Raw genomic sequence first — 24186 nt, forward strand, 5'->3', positions numbered from 1 at the left:
CATTCTGGGATGTAACACTATGACATTGTTGACTTATATTTTGTTTGTGATCCACTATAACCCTCAGATCCTTTTCTGCGGTATTATTTCCTAGGCAGTCATTTCCCATTCTGTATTTGTGCAATTGGTTATTCTTTCTTAAGCATTTGTCCTTATTGACTTTCATTTCATCCTATTTATTTCAGGCCACTTCTCCAGTTTTTCTCGATCATTTTGAATTCTAATTCTGGTTCTGAACTCTGGGGATGACTCATATCTCTCTGATAAACAAAATCCTGATTCTGAACTCAGATCCAGAATTGAAACTGCAGCTGAAGAACATCTCTATTCTAGTTCATACAATTTACAGTTATATTAGCAACGACATTTCTACTTAGCATAACTGTTAAGTTCAGGACATACAGCTGTTCAAACATTCACAGCTGGGAATTCTGTCTACAGCACCTACATATGATGTTTATGCATTGTCTTAACTGCCTTAATTTATATCTGTATCTATCTGTCCAGATGGCCCTGTGCCTGTTCTTAAATTGGTGACGTCTTACAAGTTATGATTTCCCTTTTTCCCCCCCAGGAATTCATTCATTGGTGACAGTACTTAAGCAGCAGAACAAATACCTCAATACAGTACCTCAGACCTGCTGACACTTATATGCCACACAAAGTATATCTATTGTTGAACATCAAAGGAATGTAGGACACACAGCTCCTGTGACTTTCTGGCTGCCAAAAGGGCAGTTTATATGCAGCTAGTGTTTTCATATTCTATCAGCAATGGAAGTGGTTTAGAGCTGTACTAGATGAGTGGATTTTTATGAATTGCAAGACAGGCATAATAAAACAAATGCCCATTTTCTGAAGAAAACATTTTCATGAATATTCACAAATTTAGTCCACTGAGAAAATTCAGCATTTTCAACAGTAAAGTTTTGCACCTGTGTCTTTCCCCTTCACTTTCAATTCAGTGGGAAAATATACCATGGAACTATAGTAGGAATAAAATAAGGACTGCATGGTGCAGGTGTTATTGTGATTGGTACAGTAAAAACACACACACAAAACCACATAATACTCTGCTCCTGTACCCCTTATACACACACACACCCCCTATATAGACATGTAACGACACAATATATGTGAAGCGGACATCCATATGGTAAATTGTTTCATCTGATGTCTGCCCACTAATCCAGTCCTCACAACTTCCTCTAACCCTTTAACTGCCACTTTAATTTTTTTTTAAAATCAATTGACTTAATAAATGTTTCCTCTTCCATCCCGCAAAAGTTGAATTAAATCCCCACCTCCTCCAACTCACATACTCCAAACATGAAGACTGCTTGAAACCTAGGATGGGCAAGATTCTGTGCTAATCTAGTGATAGCTTCTCTGTACATAAAAACAGTATGATGTTATAGCTAGTTATTCTGCAGCCCTGCAGGACTATATGTGAGCTATAGCTCACTGGCAAGTGTAGATTTGCAGTTTCCAAATGGGAATCACCTTTGCTTCTAGCTCTAGGGGACCTGAGATAATGGAATTTAGTCATGACATATTTAACTGCAGAAAAACTATTTTATGACTGCCTGAGTCATGTACAAATGGACTTACGATAACGAAGGATCAGTGCAGGGGTGGCCAACCTGTGGCTCCGGAGCCACATGTGGCTCTTCAGAAGTTAATATGCAGCTCCTTGTATAGGCACCGACTCCGGGGCTCGAGCTACAGGCGCCAACTTTCCAGTGCGCTGTGGGGTGCTCACTGCTCAACCCTTGGCTCTGCCACAGGCCCTGCCCCCACTCCACCCCTTCCCACCCCCTCCCCTGAGCCTGCTGTGACTTTGCTCCTCCCCCTTTCCCCGCAGAGCCTCCTGCACGCCAGGGAACAGCTAATCAGGAGGTGCGGGGAGGCGCTGATTGGTGGTGGTGGGGAGGCGCTGGGAGTGGGTGGGGGGAGCTGATGCGGGGCTGCTGATCTATTACTGTGGCTCTTTGGCACTGTATGTTGGTAAATTCTGGCTCCTTTTCAGGCCTTGATTAGTGAGTGAAGGACTATGAAAAATGGTCCCAGTAAAAAGCTCTAAAATTCTCTAAACCATTCCTAAAATAGGTTTTTGTACCATCTTTTCCTTATACAGAAATCATGCTGGTTTAGTGCAGTATGAGTGTTCTATTGACACTTGTCTGAGTTTACCTGCAACTCACACGTGGCTTTGCCACTCATGAGTAATGCATCCTTTCAAACACATGCTGATAAAATCATGTATTCCATTATATTACACACACAAAAATACTAAAACAACATTATAAATGTTGCAAAGTTAAGCACTTAAAAGTTAGGAAATGTCAGAATTAAAATTATCTGTACACATAAGCCAAAAGCACACAGCACTTTTGAAAATAATATGAACATGCAATGTGGTATTTGGACTATACTGTCTGTGCTTATTACAGGGTCAATTTTGAGACAGGCTGATTTGAGGAGGTTAAGTAGTTTCCATGAAAAGGAAGTTACTCACCTTGTGCAGGAACGATGGTTCTTTGAGATGTGTCCCCCATGGGTGCTCCACTGTAGCTGTATCTGCGTCTCTGTGCCTCTAATCGAAGATTTGGGTTGGCAATGTCCGTTCGGCCTGTACATGCGCTCTCCCTCCCGCCTGGTCTGTGTGTGGGAACCCCCCTCAGTTCCTTCTCTACCCCAAAGCCCCTTATGGTGAACTCCAAGGTAGAGGGGAGGAGGACGGGTTGTGGAACACCCACAGGGACACACATCTTGAAGAACCATCATTAGTGCCCAAGGTGAGTAACTTCCTCTTCTTCGAGTAGTGTCCTTATGGGCGTTCCACTGTAGGTGACTCCTGAGCAGTACCCCCCATGGAGGGCTGGGGCTTTGGAATGGTGTCTGTTACTATAGAAAGCACTGTAGACCTGAAGATGGCATCAGAGGCTGAATCTCCAGTGATCGCATAGTGTTCTGCAAAAGTGTCGGAAGAGGCCTAAGTAACTGCTCTGCAGATTTCTGAAAGAGGGACATCTTTAAGGAATGCGACAGATAGAAACTGACCTCGTGGAGTGCGTATAGATTTTGGATGGAGACAACAGGTTGCACCTTTGATAAAAGTGATTAAAGCAACCCAAGACCCATTTGGATAGTCTTCAAGCCGATATCACGGAGCCTTTGGATCTTCCCGTGAATGAAAGGAAGAGTTTAGGAGACTTCCTGAAGTCCTTAGACCTGTCCAAGTAGAATGCTAGTGCTCTTCTAATATCTAGCATATGCAGAATCGCCTCCCTGTTGTCATGATGTGATTTTGGGGAAAAACCAGGACATATGGAAAGTAGAGACAACTTTAGGGAGAAACTTGGGATGCAACCTCAGAGTTACTTTGTCTTTTTAAAAGACTGTGTATGGTGGGTGTGCGCCATTAGGCCCACTAATTCTCCTATGTGCCTAGCTGAAGTGAGGGCAATTAGAAATGCTGTCTTCATGGACAGATGTAAGAGATAGCAAGTTGCCATGGGCTCAAAGGGAGATCTAATCAAAGCTCTGAGAACTAGGTTAAGATCCCAGATTGGAGTGGGTGGTCTCACATGCAGGAAGAGATTCCCAATGCCTTTAAGGAATCTACACATCAGCAGGTGAGCAACCGTAGAATATCCATCTGCTTGATGGTGGAAAGCTGGCATGGCCGCAAAACGTACTTTAAGGGAACTGAGTGAGAGTTTTGACCTCGAGGTCTAAAATGTAGTCTAAAATTAGAGGGAGGGAAGATGAGTTGGGTCTGTGTGCTTAGAAGGACACCAAACTTGGGATCATTTCACTTTTTGTAGGTCAGTACATTGAGTGGTAAACTTTTGGCTGTGCAGCAACACGTCTTTCACCTTGTCAGAGCATTCTGACCCTAAGCCTTGGAACCAAGAAGGAGCCAACCCTGGAGGCTGAGGAACTGCATGTTGGGGTGAAAGACCAGTCTGTCCCTTTGAGAGAGCAGGTGGGGAATGGGCCAGAGTGGAACTGGAGAACATATTGCCATCTGTGTCCCGGTAAGGGAATCAGACTTGTCTTGGCCAGGAGAGGGCACTCAGAATAACTCTCATTTTGTCTCGTCAACTTTTCAACTGGACCTTGGACAGAAAAGGAAATGGGGGAAAGGCATACAAGAAGTCCTTGTCCCATGTGAGGATGAGGGTGTCTCCCAGTGAATGTTTCCCTAGGCTGGCCCTGGAGCAGTAACAATGATATTTCTTGTTCCAGTAAGTAGCAAAGAGCTCTGCAGTCGGGATTCCGCAAAGGGCGAATATGTCTCAAAGCACCTCTGAGTTCAGTTCCCATTTGTGGTGGTGAGAAAAGTTCTGTCGAAGACAGTTGGCTGTCACATTCTGTATCCCTGGTAGATAGACAGCTGAGATGAATTTGAATGCTTCCGTGCAGAAGGAGGGAGAACTGGCACCTCCCTGGCAATTTATGTAAAACATACACTTCATATGGTCTGTAATGACCTTTGAGTGGGTGTTCTTGATAAAACACAGAAGCATGCACAAGCATTCCTGATGGCCCTTTGCTACAAAATATTGATATGGAGGGTCACTTCTATGGAAGACCACTTGCCTTGAACCTTGCATTCATGGAGGTGAGCTCCGCATCCCATTAGGGAGGCATCCATTGGTAGAGTCGGTGGCAGTTGCATGAATGGAACATTGCTCGGACACTGGATGGGTCTTTCCATCAGTCCAAGGAGTGCTTTACTGCAGAGAGCAGTGGTAGCAGTTTAGTTAGTCTGTCCCTGTTTGGGGAATAGACAGAAGTGAGCCATATCTGAAGACACCTCACGAACATCCGGGTGTTTGGACTGACAAAGGTGCATGCTGCCATATTACTTAGCAACTGCAGGGAGTTCCTGGCTGATGTTTCAGAGCTGGCTTGGACTGTCTCTATGAGACTTGTAAGGACGGTGAGCCTACGTAGTGTAAGAAATGCTTTGCTTGTACTGCATTGAGGTCGGCACCGATAAATTCCAGTCACTGTACTGGGGTCAGTGTCAATTTCTGTAAGGTGAGCTGTTAGACCCTGTTGCGCAAATGTGTGCATGGTTGTCTGGGTGGCTTGTACGGCATCCTGAAACAAGGGAGCTCTAAGTCATCTAGATGTGGGTAGATCACAAAGCCCAGTGTTCACAAGTGTGCCGCTACAATGGAGAGAACCTTGGAGAATACTCTGCATGCATACAGGAGGCCAAATGGCAGCACCCTGTATTGATGATTGTCCTGCCCAAAGGCAAACCGTAGGAATCTCCTGTGTGACGGTTGTACTGAGATGTGGAAGTATGCATCTTGTAGGTTGAGGGCCAAAAACCAATCTCCTTACTCTAGGAATGGAATAATGTCTGCTAGCATGACCATCTTGAACTTCTGCGCTCTCATGTATTTGTTTAATGCTCCTAGATCTATAATGGGTCTCCAACCTCCCTTTGTCTTGGAGATCAGGAAATAACAGGAGTAAAACCCCTTGCCCCTGAGTTGTGCCTGGACTGGTTCTATGGCTCCTAGGCACAACAGATCTATTTCCTGGCAAAGTAGGTTCTTGTGAGAAGGGTCCCTGAAGAGGGACAAGGAAGGAGGGTGGGAATCGGAGAGGGGCATGAATTGAATGGTGTAACCCTTCAAAATAATCTCCAAGACCCATCTGTTGGAGGTGATCCTCTCCCAACTGCTGTGAAAGAGGCCCTGACGACTTCCAAAGGGGCATGACAGGTGTGTAGTTGGCAGCTGATGTTGCAAGGTACAGTTGTACGGGCCCACAAGCAACTCATCAAAAGTGCTTAGAAGAGGCGGTCTGAGAGGTCATGGATTGGGGGTGCTGACTACTTCCGCTTCTAAGCCCTGGGCATCTTACCTTGCAACTCATAATAGCACTAAGACGGTGGGTATTGAGGAGGTCATGACCTGTGCTGTGGCTGAGAACTATATCTTCTCTTCTGTCCCACAGAGTAGATTCTCATGGAGCATAATGTGGCCCAAGAATCTTTCAAGGTGTGGAGAGAAGAGTCTGTCTTCTCAGTGAAGAGCTTGAGCCCTTTAAAGGAGAGATCTTCCATCATCATCTGCAGCTCTTTGGGCAACCTGAAAAGGTGTAACCAAGAAGCCTGCCTCATTACCACTGATGTGGAGACGAAGCAGGCCACTGTATCGGCTGCATCCAGTGCTGCCTGTGGTGCTGTTCTGGCTACTAATTGACCCTCTCTGATAATGGCCTGAAACTGCTCCTTTTGTGTCTGAAACTACTCCTTTTGATGTAGTATTTTTTGTCGACTCTCTTGCTGGCTGGTACAATGGAGGCTGGTATCTGCCAGATGACTTCGCCTCATTAATTGGGAGGGCAATTCTAGATGAGGAGGAAGTGTGCAGAACATCCACCAGCTTGTGATGTGTATCTGGCACCTCCTGAAGGGGAATCTGCAGCTCATCAGCCTTCTGAGAGACACTAGACCCCTGCAAAATATGGGATCTGTATGTCACCCAAGGATCCCAATATGGCCATTGGAGGAAGAAGAGCATGGGTGGCGGGTGGGTACCCAAGAGGGCCCTTACCACAATCGTGGGTCATCTTGATGGAATTGAGGAGGACCATTGTATTGTAATGCCGGGCCATGATGAGAGGCCAGGGAAATGGCATCCTCCTGGTCACTGTCAGACTCGTCACTGGGTAATGGTGGTGCTGACTCCTGGCAAGAGAGGCAACTCTTTAGGTTGGGGGAGCCGGGCATGCCCGGGGTGAGAGGGGACGCTATCATCCTCTAGCAGTGAGGAATGCTGAAGAAAGTTGTTCTTCCATCTTTTTTTAAACTGAAAGAACTTAGACAGTCTTTTAAATGGGGGGGGGGGAATCCTCCTAACCAAGGTGAGAAATGCAAACTAAAGTTTTTTCTTTTTTTTTTTTATCCCAACAGGTAAAAAGGAAACACTAACTATTAAGGAGAACAACAAAAATAACCACTATTGATGCTAATGGCGCAGATAAGGAAGGGACAACTGCTTGCTCCATTGGAGGCCAAAGGCGGTAGAGAAGGAACTGATGGGGGTTCACCTGCACAGTGCCAGATAGCCTTGAGGCAGACCACAAGGGAGGGAGAGTGTATGTGAGGGCTGAATGGACACTGCTCCTAAAATCTCTGATTAGAGGCACAGATACACCTACAATGGAGCACTCCTAGGAACACTTATTGAAGAACTACTGCTCTGTTCTAGGCACGATAGAGCCTATAGATTTTAAACTCCCTGGGGCAGGCACCCTCTCTCCCAATTCATAGCGTGCAAGCACAATATCATGAATAATACAATAATAATTCAGACATGTCCAAAAAATGCGGAAGAGAGAAAGTAGTTAATGTACCTGAGCAATGTATTTCCACAATAGCATGTGAAATAGTAGAATATTTGGACTGAGAACATGATTTTATTAAGCTAAAATTATGTGAGAACAACTATGACAGCAGCTCATATTTAAATGTAGTTGGAGAAAACAGTAGGAATAGAATGTTACTGTTCCCTTTATGACAAATTATAGTAGAACACTAGTAGCTATAACTGTGAGTCCCTCAGAATTAACCACCATGATAAAGTAGACTATCTTTCCATATCTGATGGATTCCTAAATAAGGTGAGGTTGGCAAATAATTCCCATTAATGGGAATTTTGTTTAGCCAGGGAAGAACAGATCCCAGGAGCCTGATTCATCCACCCTTATACAAACTGAAATTCACCCCTATCTAGAAGCCCAGCACAAAGCCTATGCATAACTTAAGTCCCATTTAACCCTTATTTTGATGTGAGTTTCAATGTCAATAAGAGTGGCAGAATCAGATCCTAAATGAGCAACTGTCTATGAAATATATCTCTACTGCTGACCAGTATATTCAGTAAGAAAACAGTTAAATATTCTAAATAAGGAGAAGAGTAAAGCAGAAATGACACAAATTACTTAAGAGAATTCTACATTGAATTCCTTTAATTCTTCAGTATGAGGAGGAGGAAGGTGAAGAAAATGTAAAACTGATCTACAAAAAAGCAATTCAATCTGGAACAAAATCTTATTTTCCTTTCTTTAATTATATTAATAAATATAATCAAAAAGCAACTTTTTAGGGTCTGATTTTGCCACCCTACTCATACTGAGTAGCAAAATGATTCCACTGATGTAATCAAAAGTGGCACAATCTGAATCCTAATACAGTGCAATTTTTCCACAAATTGAAAAATCAGATAGGAAAACTGTATATTACAAAAGGAATCGCTCAAGTTTTTACTATATCAAGCCATTTTACTCCTGATTAACTTGGATTGTGTGTCCGTGAGACAGAATGAGCAAAAAATGATCTTGTGGGAAAAGGCAGGGGATTAAAACAATTTCCCTCTGATTCCACTTGAAATGCATTTTCCATTAAGATCATCATCTTTACTTTAGAGCTTTTTATGGATACACAGATTCATAGATTCCAAGGCCAGAAGGGACCACTGTGAGCATCCAATCTGATCTCCTCTATACACAGGATCTTAGGATTTTTTTTCAAGGCCTTTTTTTGTTTGGCTTTTTAAGAACTTAGTTTGACTTTAGATTTTGTCACTTTAGTATTTTTACTTGACATACAGCAATGCTAGGCTGAGTTGATCAGACTTTAATGCAGGCAGTAGATGCAGGGTACATTACAAATTAGATGCAGGGTACATCTCAGGCATTGGCACCCTGACAGCAGGATTGTCTGGCTATGTAGACTCCCTCCTCAGGCCCTACGCTACCAGCACTCCCAGCTACCTTCGAGACACCACTGACTTCCTGAGGAAACTACAATCCATCGGTGATCTTCCTGATAACACCATCCTGGCCACTATGGATGTAGAAGCCCTCTACACCAACATTCCACACAAAGATGGACTACAAGCCGTCAAGAACACTATCCCCGATAATGTCACGGCTAACCTGGTGGCTGAACTTTGTGACTTTGTCCTTACCCATAACTACTTCACATTTGGGGACAATGTATACCTTCAGATCAGCGGCACTGCTATGGGTACCCGCATGGCCCCACAGTATGCCAACATTTTTATGGCTGATTTAGAACAACGCTTCCTCAGCTCTCGTCCCCTAAAGCCCCTACTCTACTTGCGCTATATTGATGACATCTTCATCATCTGGACCCATGGAAAAGAAGCCCTTGAGGAATTCCACCATGATTTCAACAATTTCCATCCCACCACCAACCTCAGCCTGGTCCAGTCCACACAAGAGATCCACTTCCTGGACACTACAGTGCTAATAAACAATGGTCACATAAACACCACCCTATACCGGAAACCTACTGACCGCTATTCCTACCTGCATGCCTCCAGCTTTCACCCTGACCACACCACACGATCCATCGTCTACAGCCAAGCTCTGCGATACAACCGCATTTGCTCCAACCCCTCAGACAGAGACAAACACCTACAAGATCTCTGTCAAGCTTTCTTACAACTACAATACCCACCTGCAGAAGTAAAGAAACAGATTGATAGAGCCAGAAGAGTTCCCAGAAGTTACCTACTACAGGACAGGCCTAACAAAGAAAATAACAGAACGCCACTAGCCGTCACCTTCAGCCCCCAACTAAAACCCCTCCAACGCATTATTAAGGATCTACAACCTATCCTAAAGGATGACCCAACACTCTCACAAATCTTGGGAGACAGGCCAGTCCTTGCCTACAGACAGCCCCGCAACCTGAAGCAAATACTCACCAACAACCACATACCACACAACAGAACCACTAACCCAGGAACTTATCCTTGCAACAAAGCCCGTTGCCAACTGTGCCCACATATCTATTCAGGGGACACCATCACAGGGCCTAATAACATCAGCCACACTATCAGAGGCTCGTTCACCTGCACATCCACCAATGTGATATATGCCATCATGTGCCAGCAATGCCCCTCTGCCATGTACATTGGTCAAACTGGACAGTCTCTACGTAAAAGAATAAATGGACACAAATCAGATGTCAAGAATTATAACATTCATAAACCAGTCGGAGAACACTTCAATCTCTCTGGTCACGCGATCACAGACATGAAGGTCGCTATCTTAAAACAAAAAAACTTCAAATCCAGACTCCAGCGAGAAACTGCTGAATTGGAATTCATTTGCAAATTGGATACTATTAATTTAGGCTTAAATAGAGACTTGGAGTGGCTAAGTCATTATGCAAGGTAGCCTGTTTCCTCTTGTTTTTTCCTACCCCCCCCCCCCAGATGTTCTGGTTTAACTTGGATTTTAACTTGAAGAGTGGTCAGTTTGGATGAGCTATTACCAGCAGGAGAGTGAGTTTGTGTGTGTATGGGGGTGGGGGGGAGGTGAGAACCTGGATTTATGCAGGAAATAGCCCAGCTTAATTGTCATGCACATTGTGTAAAGAGTTATCACTTTGGATGGGCTATCACCAGCAGGAGAGTGAATTTGTTTGGGGGGGTGGAGGGTGAGAAAACCTGGATTTGTGCTGGAAATCACTTTAGATAAGCTATTACCAGCAGGACAGTGGGGTGGGAATAGGTATTGTTTCATATTCTCTGTGTATATATAAAGCCTGCTGCAGTTTCCACGATATGCATCTGAAGAAGTGAGCTGTAGCTCACGAAAGCTTATGCTCTAATAAATTGGTTAGTCTCTAAGGTGCCACAAGTCCTCCTTTTCTTTTTGCGAATACAGACTAACACGGCTGTTACTCTGAAACCTACAAATTCAAAGTTACACAGAAATCGTCTTCCTTTATATACATTTTTAACATTCCATTATATTTACTATACATTGCATTACCATTTTGCGATTGGCTTGGTCACTTTGTAGGAACCATTCTTTGCATAGCACACACTTTCCATGCAAAAACTTACTTTTACCTCATCTTATGTTTCAGCCTTATCTGATCCATTGTTATCTTGTCCATTGTAAATTGTTCCCTAAATGTTCTCCCTTATCTTCACTAGCACAGACATTTCGTTTCCAGTCTGCTGATCCATTTAGCATACTAATCCTGTCTCCCAAAAAATAAGGCCTTACCAATGTCCAATTGCTCATGTCAAGTCAGGCCTACATAGGTTATAGAACTTCCCCAAAATAATGTCTAGAGCATATCTTTTAGACAAACATCCAATCTTGATTTAAAAATTATCAGTGATAGAGAATCTATCACGACCCTTGGTATATTGTTCCAACGGTTAATTACTTTCACCATCAAAAATTTACACATTATTTCCTGTCTGAATTTGCATAGCTTCAACTTCCAGCTATTGGATCCTGTTATACCTTTCTCTTCTAGATTTAAGAGCATACTGTTAAATATTTGTTCCCTGTGTAGATCAGGGTGGGTAAAAATCAATGATTTAAAAAAATAAAAATTGGATTTTTTTAATTTAAATCATGTTTTTTTTAATAAAAGGTTTTTTTGAGAAAAAACCTATCTAAAGATAGTTTTAATTAAGATACATTATAGCTCAAAGATATCTCATCATGGAATAGGGATTATAAATTCTAATTCTATAGTATGAAAGAATATATTTATGTAATGTTTAAGAAAGTTTTGTAAATGAGTTCCAATAGTTCATGTATTAGGAACCCAATCTTATGGGGTTCCACAGGCTTCTGTATAGATTATTTAGGTTAATCTTTCTATCTACCCAATGGGACTCAGTGCTCAGTCCAGAAGACACAATCAGAGATGCTTAGTTTTGCAGTTCTCAAACTGTGGTTTTGTGTCTCCAGAGATAACATGCCTGTTAACAGCAAAAATGTTTTAAAATAAATAAATAGTATATAGAGGTGAGAAATAACAGACCTCAACTCTATTGTCCCTCTCTCTAAAAGTGCAAAGCTTCAAAAAGTTCAATGAACAGAAGATTGTTGGGGGCAGAATAGATCTGGACAAGGAGAAGAAGTCTGGAGATAAATGTGAGAAGAGAGGGACGTATGCTTGTTTTGTTAAAATAAGGTTTGCTGTTGAAGAAAAAAATCCAGAGTACTTAACATTGTTGTTTTAGTTAAATAAAACAATTTAAACGTCTGTTGGTGATGTTTTCCTCCTAATACAGCATGGCAAGAAAATCCTCCAAATATTAACAATTAACCTGTTGAACTGGAGATAGTTCACCTCCCAATGACTTCATAAATATCTGCTTCAATTACCTTTGGTAAATGCAATAACCAAACAATCATTCATTTTCTGACATAGTTGTAAAACTAATCTGAAAAGTTTTCAAAAGAAATCACTTTAAAAATGTATTGTGTGTACCTTCTAAAAATGAAACCTACATCTACCTCTGAGTTATGAAGAATATGTATTAAGGTTATAAAAGTGCATTCTTGATGGTTGTTATGTAGAAAACCATGATTAATTCGAGTCTTCCTGACTAGTGATTTAAATCATGATTTAAATCAAATCCACTCTGGTGTAGATTATTATAAATTGTGATCATGTCACCGCTTAACCTTCTCATTGTTAAGACAAATAGATTGAGCTCCTTGAGTCTATCACTATAAGGCATGCTTTCTTTAATCATTCTCATGGCTCTTCTCTGAACTGTCTCCAATTTATCAACATCCTTGTTGAATTGTGGGAACCAGAACTGGCACAGTATTCCAGCAGCAGTTGCACCAGTGCCAACTATAGAGATCAAATAACCTCTCTATTCCTACTGGAGATTCACCCTGTTCTCAGTGGTGGCAGATGACAGAACAATAAGCAATGGTCTCAAGTTGCAGGGGAGGAGGTCTAGGTTGGATATTACGAAAAACTATTTCATTAGGAGGGTGGTGAAGCACTGGAATGGGTTACCTAGGGAGATGGTGGAACCTCCATCCTTAGAGGTTTTTAAGGCCCAGCTTAATAAAGCCCTGGCTGGTATGATTTAGTTGGGCTTGGTCCTGCTTTGAGCAGGGGTTGAACTAGATGACTCCTGCGGTCTCTTCCAACCCTAATCTTCTATGATTCTATGCACTATAGGATCACATTTGATTTTTTGGCCAAGATATCACACTGGAGTTCAGCTGATTATCCGCCATGACCCCCAAATCTTTTTCAGAGTCACTGTTTCCCAGGATAGAGTCCCACAATCCTGTAAGTATAAGCTACATTCTTTGTCCCTAGATGTATACAATTACATTTAGCCATATTAAAAACACACATCATTTGCTTACACCCAGTTTACCAGGTAATCCAGGTTGCTCTGAAACAGCAACCACTCCTCCAAGTTTTATATCATCTGCAAATTTTTATCAGTGATAATTGTATTTTTCTTCCAGGTCAATGATAAAGAACACAGTAGAGATAGTGAATTGAGCTGTTAACAACATAGATACCATCATTTCCTAAGCAGTATGTATTATTGCAGTGTTCTCTATCCTTTGGACAAAACCTCATGTGTAAAGATTTCTCTGTTGCTTTTCCTGAATCAAAATGAACCAAGGAAGAAATCGCCTCTCCTCAGCTTTATCTATTTAGAATTCCTATCTAAGATAACTAGTACAGTATTTTCATTTCCTTATATTTACTATGTTACCATTGTCCTGCCACACCAGAAGGAAGACAGGAGGCAATGGATGTGGTATAATTAGGGCTGCAATTTTATTCACCTAAAATATCTGGAAGTACCTGGCAATAAATTCTATAGTGCAGGTCAATTATTTCCTTAATCACATTCACCTATTTAGGAGGCAGCTGTCAGCCATCCCTCTTCCCAACCTGGTCCCAGCCAGCCCATTGCTGGGACCTCATTGCCCTCCCCTCACATAAAAGTTATGGGGGCTGAAAAGGAAGAGAGGTTGGCTTCCTGCACTCCACTCTCTAGCTTCCTTAAGGGATACTGGTAGACCCAGAGGGAATGAACTCCACAGCTGGAACTGCAAGGGTGGAAAATTACTGGAAGGTGAAGGGACCTGAGATTTTAAATTCCTGGCTAGCTGGTGCTGGGTTATATTTAATTGTACTGCTGCACTTTAGTTATGATGTGGTACTATTTCCAATTAATTTTAAGTTATGTCAAAAGAACCTAGAGCACACACAGATGACCCTTTTTGAGCATTTGTATAAATCCAAAAAAGAAATAAACTGTATTTGACTAGCACATTTTAACTACATTCTTGGTACAGTTCCTGTTTCATTAAGCCATGCAAAGTACCTGCTACTGCTTAATGAATTTTGCAGTGACAGGTATTCTTAGCACAGCATTAGCAGCATCAGTGAAAAATTAATGAGCAATTGATAGTGAAAGCAGTTAGATATTCCAAAAAAGACAACTATTTTTATAATGTCTAGATGTACAGTACTAATCAGTTTCATAACGTGTCTCAGCACCATGCAAATTAGAAATGTGATTTTTGATGGCTTTCAGATATATCCAAATAAACTAAACATTTTATGCCCAATACATAAAGAAGATGGGAGTATGCAAATATTCTTCTTACTAGAATTTGAGCTGTGAAATACTGTATAGTTTTTAATGCAAAAGACATACAATACTGTACAGGGTTATGATAAGAACCTTCCATATTAGCAATATACTTTCACTTAATTGAATCTTTCCTTAATTTACTCCTCCTGTGAAATTTAACCAAAACCTCAGCAACCACATAGAGCTAGATTGTGTGACCCTTACTCACACTGGTGAATATTTACAAACAAGTGACCCCACAGCTCCAAGTAATTGACCAGCAATGTGGGAAAGAATTTAACAAGGTAGCCCATCCTTTGTATTAAAAATAACACAACCTCCACCCTCTTACTCCAATTGCTTGGGGCAGATATTATTGGCTAGTTTGATCTCTGACTAGAAAAGCTGCCACTGATTTAAGGAAAAACAATATTCTGAATGAGACAGAATAGAGTCCAGGCCCAATTTTCCTCATTTTATCCATCCAATTATAGAAACATCAATGCGAGCTGTGTTTGCATAGCCAAAAGTAGAATATAGCCTTTAAACTGTATTCACCATGGACCAGATTCTGCTCTCCCGTACAAATATCCATCTCCTTAGCAGTGGTGTAAATCAGGGGTAATTTCAATGAAGTAAAAACTGTGTGAAATTCTCGTCAGATTAACTGACTTCACTGGGAAGCTGACATGTGTATCTGTGGATGGAGTTTGGCTCATGGGAACTACGAGTCCAAATCTTGAGCTTTACACTCAGTCCTTGCTCAGGCAGGATCTCATTGAATGTCAGTGGAGTTGTCTAAATAAAATCTCAGGATGTGGAATAAAAGCTGAGTTATATCAGATGTTGTGGATATTATAAAGTGCTATTATGTACTAGGTAAGATGTGATATGCACCCTGCAGGTGCGGGCCATTTATTTCAATCAAATTCACTCACTTCAGTACAATTGATAGGAAAAGATTAGCTAAAATAAGAGGAAGGCACTGCATAAATGAGCACATGAATGCAATATGCACAGGCTCAGTCCTTAATTTGTGCCAGGGCTTGCCAGGGCTGATCCCCGGCACCTCTAGCCTTGGCAGTTCATAGCCTCAGCACCTCTGGGCTTGCTGCTTCAGTTATGAATGTAAAAAAATTGCTTGAGCTCTGGCACCTCTTTCATTACAAATTAAGCACTGCACAGTCTGCTCTTTTCAAATGGAGAAAAACTATTTTTACAATGTGAAGAATGTGATGGTGAACACTACAGATAGTCTTGTACATGTAAGTAGCAATGACAGCCCTGAGTAAACACCATGGACCAAATTCAGATGCAATGTGAGCAGGTCGGACTCCATTTAACTCCATATACACCCAATCTGAATTAGGCCTTATATATATATATTTTTGGTTACTACTGCTACAGAACTAATATAATATTTTGTTTCAGTTAATGTGTGTTAATCCACAGAAATATCCTTTTTCTTCCCTTTATTGTAACAACATGATTCAATGGAAAATTACTCACGAGATGAACATAATACAGTGGACTCCCCAATATAAAATTTGAGATGGTTTGAACAACTTTCAGTACTTCTCAGAGTAGAACACAAGCAGGGTGACAGAGGGGAGAGCACTAGATCCTACTGTTACTGTAACCAGAGATGCTTACAGTATGTCATTGTCATGAAAAGGAAGGGGTTGGGACAGAATGGATTCTTTGCTTTAAGATGATCATCACCACCTATCCTTTTACACAGAAAATGCCCAGCCCATGTTGTGGCTGTTTCTAACATGTCACAGGACAGACGCCCCCCACTTTCTGAGAAGAATGGGACAGTTTATGACAATACATGCTGCTCTCCAACCAAGTGCAGTTAAGGAATTACATGTCCACATTTATTTGGTCGCCCTCTCTTTCTATCGTCAATAAAAGTTCTATAACTAAGAACAAGAAACAATGTTTATATTGCAGGGGGCACTGGCTGGGTTAAATCAGGAGGCTCCTTGTACAGGAGTTCTAGACTGGAGACGACAGTGTGGTGCCCTGCCTCCGGCATACCCACACACAGGGCAGGCATAATCTATCTCCCAGTGCTGGGGAAAGTGGGTGTTTTATGCTGCAGGCAGTGCTGAGCGGCCCCAGAAGGGGCATTACTCAGCATGGGAGGGGCTATGCCTCATATGCTCACATGCTAGGATGACTGTGCTAAGAGGAGTGCTTTAAAATGCTGTAGCAAGATTTGCTATGCACCAGTGTTCCACACAGCACTCGAGGCATTATACCTTTCATAACAGGCTCCCACTTTGCTCACCATAAAATGTGCTGACAATGATCATAACTTCAGTGAGAGTCTCACAATATTTGGGTTGCATTTTTCTTAAAGCCACAGTTCCCAGAATTATGGAATTAAGGGAAAATCTCAGCTTTCATATAAAAACCAACAAAATAAAAGGAATTTTCTGTCCCTCACAGCTGCAGAGAAAAGCTTGAAAGTGTGAACACTCAAAAACCAGAGGGAAAAAGAAATGACTAGTCATGATTTTAAGTCAATCTCATGATTTTTCATGGCCTAATTTATGAATTTGAAAGGCTTGAGATGGTAATATAACTATCAACTGTGGTTATCTGTAATAATTTGTTCCACACAGTTTTGGTATTTTTAATAGCTCAGAGAATAAAAGACTTAGTCTGTATGGGGGAGGAAGTGGTCCTTTATTTCAGTTTAGCAGGCTTGTTTTTGCCATGGAAGGAGCTTGCTGTAGGAAATAATTCATCCTCACTCCTCTGTCATGCTTCAAAATCCAAAGGAAGAAAGAAGGCATCCGGATTCCCAGCAGTTAGGGGACAGAGGGAGGGGGCCAAGTTCCAACAGACAGGAGAAGACGAAAGCAACAACTGCTTATGAAAAGCTGTCAGCTGTGATCCTACTATACCCAGGCTCTACTAAAGGTATGTCTTCACTGCAAAGTGATGAAGCACAAGTAGGAATAATCCTGTTAGGTTAAATCTAGCTAGCAAAGGTAATAATAATATTGTAGACATTGTGGCATGGGCTTGAAATCAGGCTAGCTGCTTGAGTAAAAGCCTGCCAGGGACCGTGGATACTTATTTGGGTTGCTAGTGATGGACTGTGCCATAACACCTTCACTACTATTGTTAGCTGCGCTAGCTAAATTAAAGCCAGTATTGGGTATGTCTATCCTTGCTGCAATCACACCTTCACTTGCAGTGAAGACATAGGCAAAGCATAGTCTACACTTAAAGCTTAGGTTGACAGAGCTTCAGCTATGACAACCTAACCCCCAGTTTTGAGTCGGTGTCCATCAACCTAGCTACCGTTGCTTGGGGAGGTGGAGTTCCTTCTGTTGCTGAAGTCTGTGTCTACATTATGGTCTTAGTATAGCTATGCCACTATAATGCTCATAGTGTAGACATGGCCTAAGTGGGATGTAATTGGGTGGGAACCCCAGCCTCAATGGCTGAAGGAGGGATTTGACCTCAAAAGACAGCCTGTTGACAAGAGAAATGGTTCAAGTGGAGGAAGAGGGAAAAGTGATTTTTTTTCCCCACATACATAGCTGAGCCTATCCTTCCCACATTGGTGTTGGCTTGGGCTCCACCATTCCTGCTGGCAGATCTGGAATGTTGCAGGGGGGAGGGGTGGGCACAGGCCAGAGATTCTACCACCAGAAGGAGGTTAGAAAGGAAGGGGATTAGTTGCTGCAGCGACGGGTGACAGCCCTGGGATACTCCAGCTCCCTTATTAGGGCCAGTGGGTAAAGGAGAGGAGGAAGCAGTTCCCCTACTTGTTACCCAGGGTCCAGAGCAAAGACCTAACTGAACCTCTCTTTAACACAGGGCTGGACTTCAGCTTTTTTGCTGCTTTTGTTCTTGGTAGTGGTATCAGCTGCCTTCCAACCTCTTTCTGTTTGAACTGGCTTAAGTGTGCTGGCCTGCCTTTTGAGACTCCCCTCGCCACTGACACTCAGCTTGGGAGACTACTCTAGTCCTATGGTCACCAATGACACAAGAGCTCTCTAGCCTAGGAGAAAAGGTGTCTTTTAAAATCAAGTCAGGTACCTCGAGGTACCTAACCCCATTTGACCTATCACTTAACTAGATACAGTTTAAGGTCTTGTCTAGACTAAGATTTCAGGTGTGACGTTAGCACATGCCAGCTGACCTGTGTTAACTAACATGCTTTAAAAGTCTAGTGTAAAGAAAACATACTGCCTTAATGTGCTAAATGGGTTGAGCCTAGTGGGGAGCCTAGCACATGTTAAAGGAAGTGTAGCCTTGTCTACACTAGACTTAACTAAGGGCTAGTCTACACTGGCAACACTAAAGCAGCAGTGCTTTAACGTGGCTTGTGTAGTCACGGCAGAGCACTGGGAGAGAGCTCTGCCAGCACTCTAAAAAAACCCACCTCCATGAGGGGCGCGGCTCACAGCACTGTCTACACTGGCGCTTTACAGCGCTGAAACTTGCTGCGCTCAGGGGTGTGTTTTTTCACACCCCTGAGCGAGAAAGTTGCAGCGCTGTAAACTGCCAGTGTAGACAAACCCCAAGACTTGCTTCAAATTCTAATCTAGACAAAGTCTAACACCTTTATAATCAGGTTAGCATCAACCCCTGCCAGGTAACATGATGGTAAGGGTGTCAAACTGCATCTAGACTAGGTGTTAAGCAGTGTTTCAGATGGGGTTAAGTACCTCCAGGTACATGCAAAATCAGTTTAGTTATTTTTGGGCAGATGTGTGTGTGGACACTCTTCTTTTGAAATAAAAGTGGTTTGAGGTTAGCCACTTTCATTCTGAAATAACAGTGTCCACACAAAGACATGCACCAAAATGACTAAATTGGTTTCAATTCACACCTTTTATCATTTCAGTGCAAGTTCACATGTGGACCAAGACTCACCCGATTCAACAAACAACAAAAAATCCCACAATTTCCACACCGAGTCTGGACAGAACCACAGAATCAACCTCTCAACCATGATCAGCTTGAGGACTCAAAAAACAGCTCTTGGATGTTTGAGAGCATCTTTTTTGTCTAACAAGTTACTAGCTGGCATCCTATCGGAGGCAGTGGCTGTTTCTTAACCTTCCTATATCTGTTGGATGACACACTGACTTGTCTACATTAGAGAGCTTACAGCAGCATAGCTGTACAGATACAGTTGCATCACTATAAGATCTCTTGTGAAGTCACTCTATGCCACTAGGAGAGATCTCGCCCGTTGACATGGACTGTACCCCCAATGAGCGGCAGTAGCTATGTTGGCAGGAGAAGTTCTTCTGCTGACACAACACTGTGCTCTCTACCACTTATTCCGGCAAAACTTATGTTGCTCAAGGGGGTGTTTTTTCATACCCCTGAACGACATAAGTTTTGCCATAACTGGTCGCGTAGACATGGCCTTATAGGTCTCCCATATTTCTCTATTCTTGGATTAAGGAGACCCTTACAGTAGGCTTCCTGCTTGGCAGCTGGGACTGTGACAGCAGCACCCAATTCCCTTCTGACCCTTACAATAAATTACTGCTAAGTCCACCACCTCTTTAGATGGACTTGAAGGAGGATAGCTAGAAATGTAGATATACACCAAAAGAGAACTTCCTAGAGGTTGGGAAGAGCTGAGAGGATTCTGTTATTTGAAGTCCACTATAGCTCTCATTCTTCAAATCTGATTTTTCCATGTTTTTCCATGATTTTTCTCTTTGATCCTACACCAGTGGGTGCTCTAGAAAAACCTACGATAGATTTCCCAATAAGGCCCCATGTTGTGACGTGGACTGTTATGTCTTACCATGCTCATTCTCATGCATAGACATTGGGTTGTCATATAGGCAAGTTACCACCTGTGTGCATTTCACAAAAAGGTTTGTCCTGCAACAAAACCTTGGGCTGAGTTTCAAAAGTCGAAACAATTTTAGCTGCTTTTCCACATACACCCATATACCCTCCCCATAGAAAACTACCCCATCAGCTGGCCTAAACATCTGGGGCAGCTTGCAGGCCTGCTAACTGCAGGACTCTGCATCAATTAAAATGGCTAATCATGATCCCAACAAGGTGGCTTGCGATAATTGTCTAGCTCCACTGGGCCAACCGGAATGTCTCAACAGATGATCTTTTGAAAGCATTCTTTGCTGAAGTGCCAGAAACTCAATTTTGAGATGCAGGTTATTATAGGGCCCCAGACAAGCTACTTTTTTGAATATAAAAAGTGACTGAATAGTGTTGACTTTTTTTTTTCCCCTCTTAGCTGGTCTAGGACTGGAGGGCTGTGAGCATCACCAAAAAGTCAACTGACAACATGTGAATGCAACTATATCAATGATAAACACAGTAGAAATGTACAAAACTCCAGTTCATTGATCTGAAGTTTTATTCTTGTTGATTTTTTCTGTACTTACTGGTGGACATTGTGCAAGTTTATCAGCTGCCACCAACTGAACATTTAAGTGTTTACTTTGTGACTTTCCTCTGGATTTAATCAGTCGCTGCAAAACCTGAGAGAGGAAAAGAGGAAAACAAGAGTCAAACATCCCCAGATACAAGAGATCCAAATGCCAATGACAGGATTAACCAATGTAATAAGTCTTATTTGTATTACATTTAATATAATGGATCAAATTTTGTCATCAGACAGATGCAAATTCTTCAATTTACTTCACTGGGATTTCTGCATGTTTATCTCGGCATAGAATTCGACCCAAAGCATATTTTCCAAATGCAGTTTAAAGTGTGATTTTGCTTTGTTCTGGTTCTAAGTACTAGGTTATTGTCAACAAATATAATTTTCTAAAGGACTATTTTCCAATGCTCCCTGAAAATTATGCAGTTGCACCAGCTTGATTATAGCATAACAGTAATAGTATATTATGCTGTGCAATACTGATATTATGGTGACAGTCTGCTCGGAAGTATATTTTGATACAGAAGGTTTTTTAACACCCACAGTTCATATTACCTCATTATTTTTTTCTGCAGTATGCTCATTAATAGAATTTAGGGGGTGGGAGAAATTAGGAATTCTAAATTCTTTATCTATAAACTATAAAAGAAAATTATAGTATCAAACACGCTGCTCACAAGCCTTTGGGTGAAAGACTTCAAAAAGAAAAGTGTGCCCTTGACCTTTGTGCTCTTGATCCTCCCCAACTCACTTGCCAGATAACTTTCCATTCAATAGAATGGGTGTAGCTAGTACAACCAGCACCATATCAGGAAAATTCAATAGCAGTCAGCAGGGAATATGCAAATTATGGACACTGAGTTTACATTAAGAACTTTATATTATTATAAGTGCATTAAGGGGTGCTGTTAAAACTTAAATTATGCTGTTTCCTTACAGAATGTGAGCCAGATCCTCAACTGACATACATCACCCTACCTCCATTTGCACCACGTGAGGATTCAGACTTTTAGTTTTAGAAAACATGTAGGTTTTCTGGAAGAGCGAGTGAAGGATCTGGAAAAAGTTACTCACCCTGAAGTCTATGGTACTGAAGTATAATGCTAGATAATAGTAGCCATCCTTAACTGCCAATAGTTAATGTAACAAGAAGCAAATTGTGAAAGAACACAAGTAGTCAGGCATTGACTGCTAAACCAGTATAGGGGCTACAGCCTTGTCTATATTAAAACTTTCAGAATTACATTAAAATTGTTTTTTTAAATGAAAATTGGTGCAAACCCCTGCATAGACTCTCTCATATCAATGTCCTCCTTGTTTATATTATTTTAGCTTTATTTAGTTAGTAACTGAATTACGCTAAAATCAATATAAGCCAGGTTTAAATAGATTTAAAAATACATCTTCAGTTTAACTGGTGCAATAATACAGACAAGGCGTAAGTGTGCAAAGGTTATTAAGAACCTTAAAGCAGCACTTTTAAAAAATCACTTTTGTGGTTTTTGTGCTCTACATGAAGAACCCAGAGGACATCCCAAAAACCACAACTGGCACTATCTAGTATCCTGGTTGGGAGTCTCAATAAGAAGCACCAAGGACTGATCTAATCTCTCACCTCTAGAGGTGGCCCTCCAAGGGAGAGTTAAGGCACATTGGTGGAGTGAGGAGAGATGGCACTTGTTCTGAAGATGAATTAAGGGTTTAAATCTCTATGGCTGTGAATGCAGCACCTTTCATGAACATTAAACTCACTACAATTGTAATTGAAAATAAATATCTATTTTCAAGGTGAATAGTTGCATGAGGATGTTAAACACAGAAGGATTCCCCCTCTAGAGAAAGGAGAGAGAAAAAAATAAAAAAGGAACCACATGAGACAGAGGCTTAGTCATGGCATTTAATGCACTACTGGAAAGGGCTCAGATATTACAGGGATGGGCCTGTACAAGAACCTGTATACAACAGAATGGTTTTCTTCTCATATGAGCACAAAGCTCTCATTGGTGTCAACATGTGCATTTTGAGGTAAAAAGAGAACACACCCTATCTCAGAGGACAACGAGCATGTAACATTTTAAAAGTAAAATGCATGTATTTTAAAGATGATTATAATTACCTTTGGAGATGACACTTTAACATGAACTATAATCGGTGCTAAAGATGTCTTAATAAGTTGTGCTGGATGATTGATAGTATCCGCATCTAGGACAACCAGCTGTAAGGATCTTGCCAACTCAAAGATTCTTTCAATTTCACTCTGCACTTCAGCTAAACAACAACACCAAAACCAAAACAACAGGTCATAACTGCTCTACCCCAATACTGTTTAGAAAAATAAATCACGTGTCATTGGTTTTGGTGTACAGTATATGTACAATATATGGACTTCATGCATAAACAAACATTTGTGATTTACACAGGAGACTAGAACAGGCGATGCAAGTACAGAACATACATTTTTAGACTGTTTTTAAAAATGCTACTTTGGTCTCCACATACGCTAATGGTAATAAGCCTCATGAATGAGGACTGTTGTTGGCAATGTAACTCCCTTGATGTCATATTAGCTCATATGTTTTGGGAGCACCCCGTATCAAGAATTTCTGATATAAGTTGGGTCATAGGACCAATTTGATATTGGATGCTAAATTGGAGCCTGCCCCCTTAAGTTTCATTCTTGGATATATTTCCAATATCTAGAGATTACCTGGTAACAAAGCAGCACGGTTCCAAAATGGAGCTTTAGTGGCTAAAAAATTAATCATGCAAAAATAGAAAAGTGGATCCCCACCAAATATTGATGCCTGGCTCAGTGATATGGCTGACCTCGCAGCTAATGAATGACTGGCATTTTGCAGAAAGGGAATGCCTGAAAAAATCAAAGCAATTTGGGCTGAGTTTTTAGAGGTCTATGATTAACATAGACCCTGAAGAAAGATCACTTTCCTGCCCCTCACTTTATACTAACCCTATTTATTTATTTTGCATACTATGATTAATCTGGTATGTTGGTATATTTGCTGTATTTGGAAATAATAAAAATTATAGTCAGTGTAGTCTATCCACCTAACTGCTACTTCAATAATCTATAAAGCATAAGGTTACTTCTTAAGATTTGTTCTTAGGCGCCCCTAAACACACACAGACTCTAAATCAGTTAGAAACAATATGGTTCACCCAATAACCTGGCTACATGAGCAAACTAATTATTTCTAAACATTTCACAGTTGTTTTCTTAGCACTATTCGTGACTTAAAATACAAAATCAGTCACTCAGAATGAAGCAAACCTTAATGTACAAGGCCCAGAAAAGGTTCTAAGTATGCC

At 41.5% G+C, this 24186-nt stretch overlaps 1 protein-coding gene across 6 annotated transcripts in view; it reads right to left on the reverse strand.

The window, feature by feature from the left end:
* The window catches only part of CACNB4 (calcium voltage-gated channel auxiliary subunit beta 4), a 189307-nt gene that overhangs the window by 9118 nt on the left and 156003 nt on the right, over positions 1-24186 (reverse strand). For all 6 annotated transcript variants that reach the window (XR_012154249.1, XM_073305465.1, XM_073305466.1 and 3 more), the window contains 2 exons: positions 22976-23127; positions 20858-20953 (listed from right to left, as the gene is read on the reverse strand). Coding sequence is in view for 5 of the 6 variants with exons in the window: in XM_073305465.1 (XP_073161566.1) it covers positions 20858-20953; positions 22976-23127 (248 nt within the window). In the remaining variant the exon portion in view is untranslated. The remainder of the gene's footprint in view (positions 1-20857; positions 20954-22975; positions 23128-24186) is intronic.

This window comes from Lepidochelys kempii, chromosome 11, assembly GCF_965140265.1.
Source record: "Lepidochelys kempii isolate rLepKem1 chromosome 11, rLepKem1.hap2, whole genome shotgun sequence".
In the NCBI taxonomy this organism is placed as follows: domain Eukaryota; kingdom Metazoa; phylum Chordata; order Testudines; family Cheloniidae; genus Lepidochelys; species Lepidochelys kempii.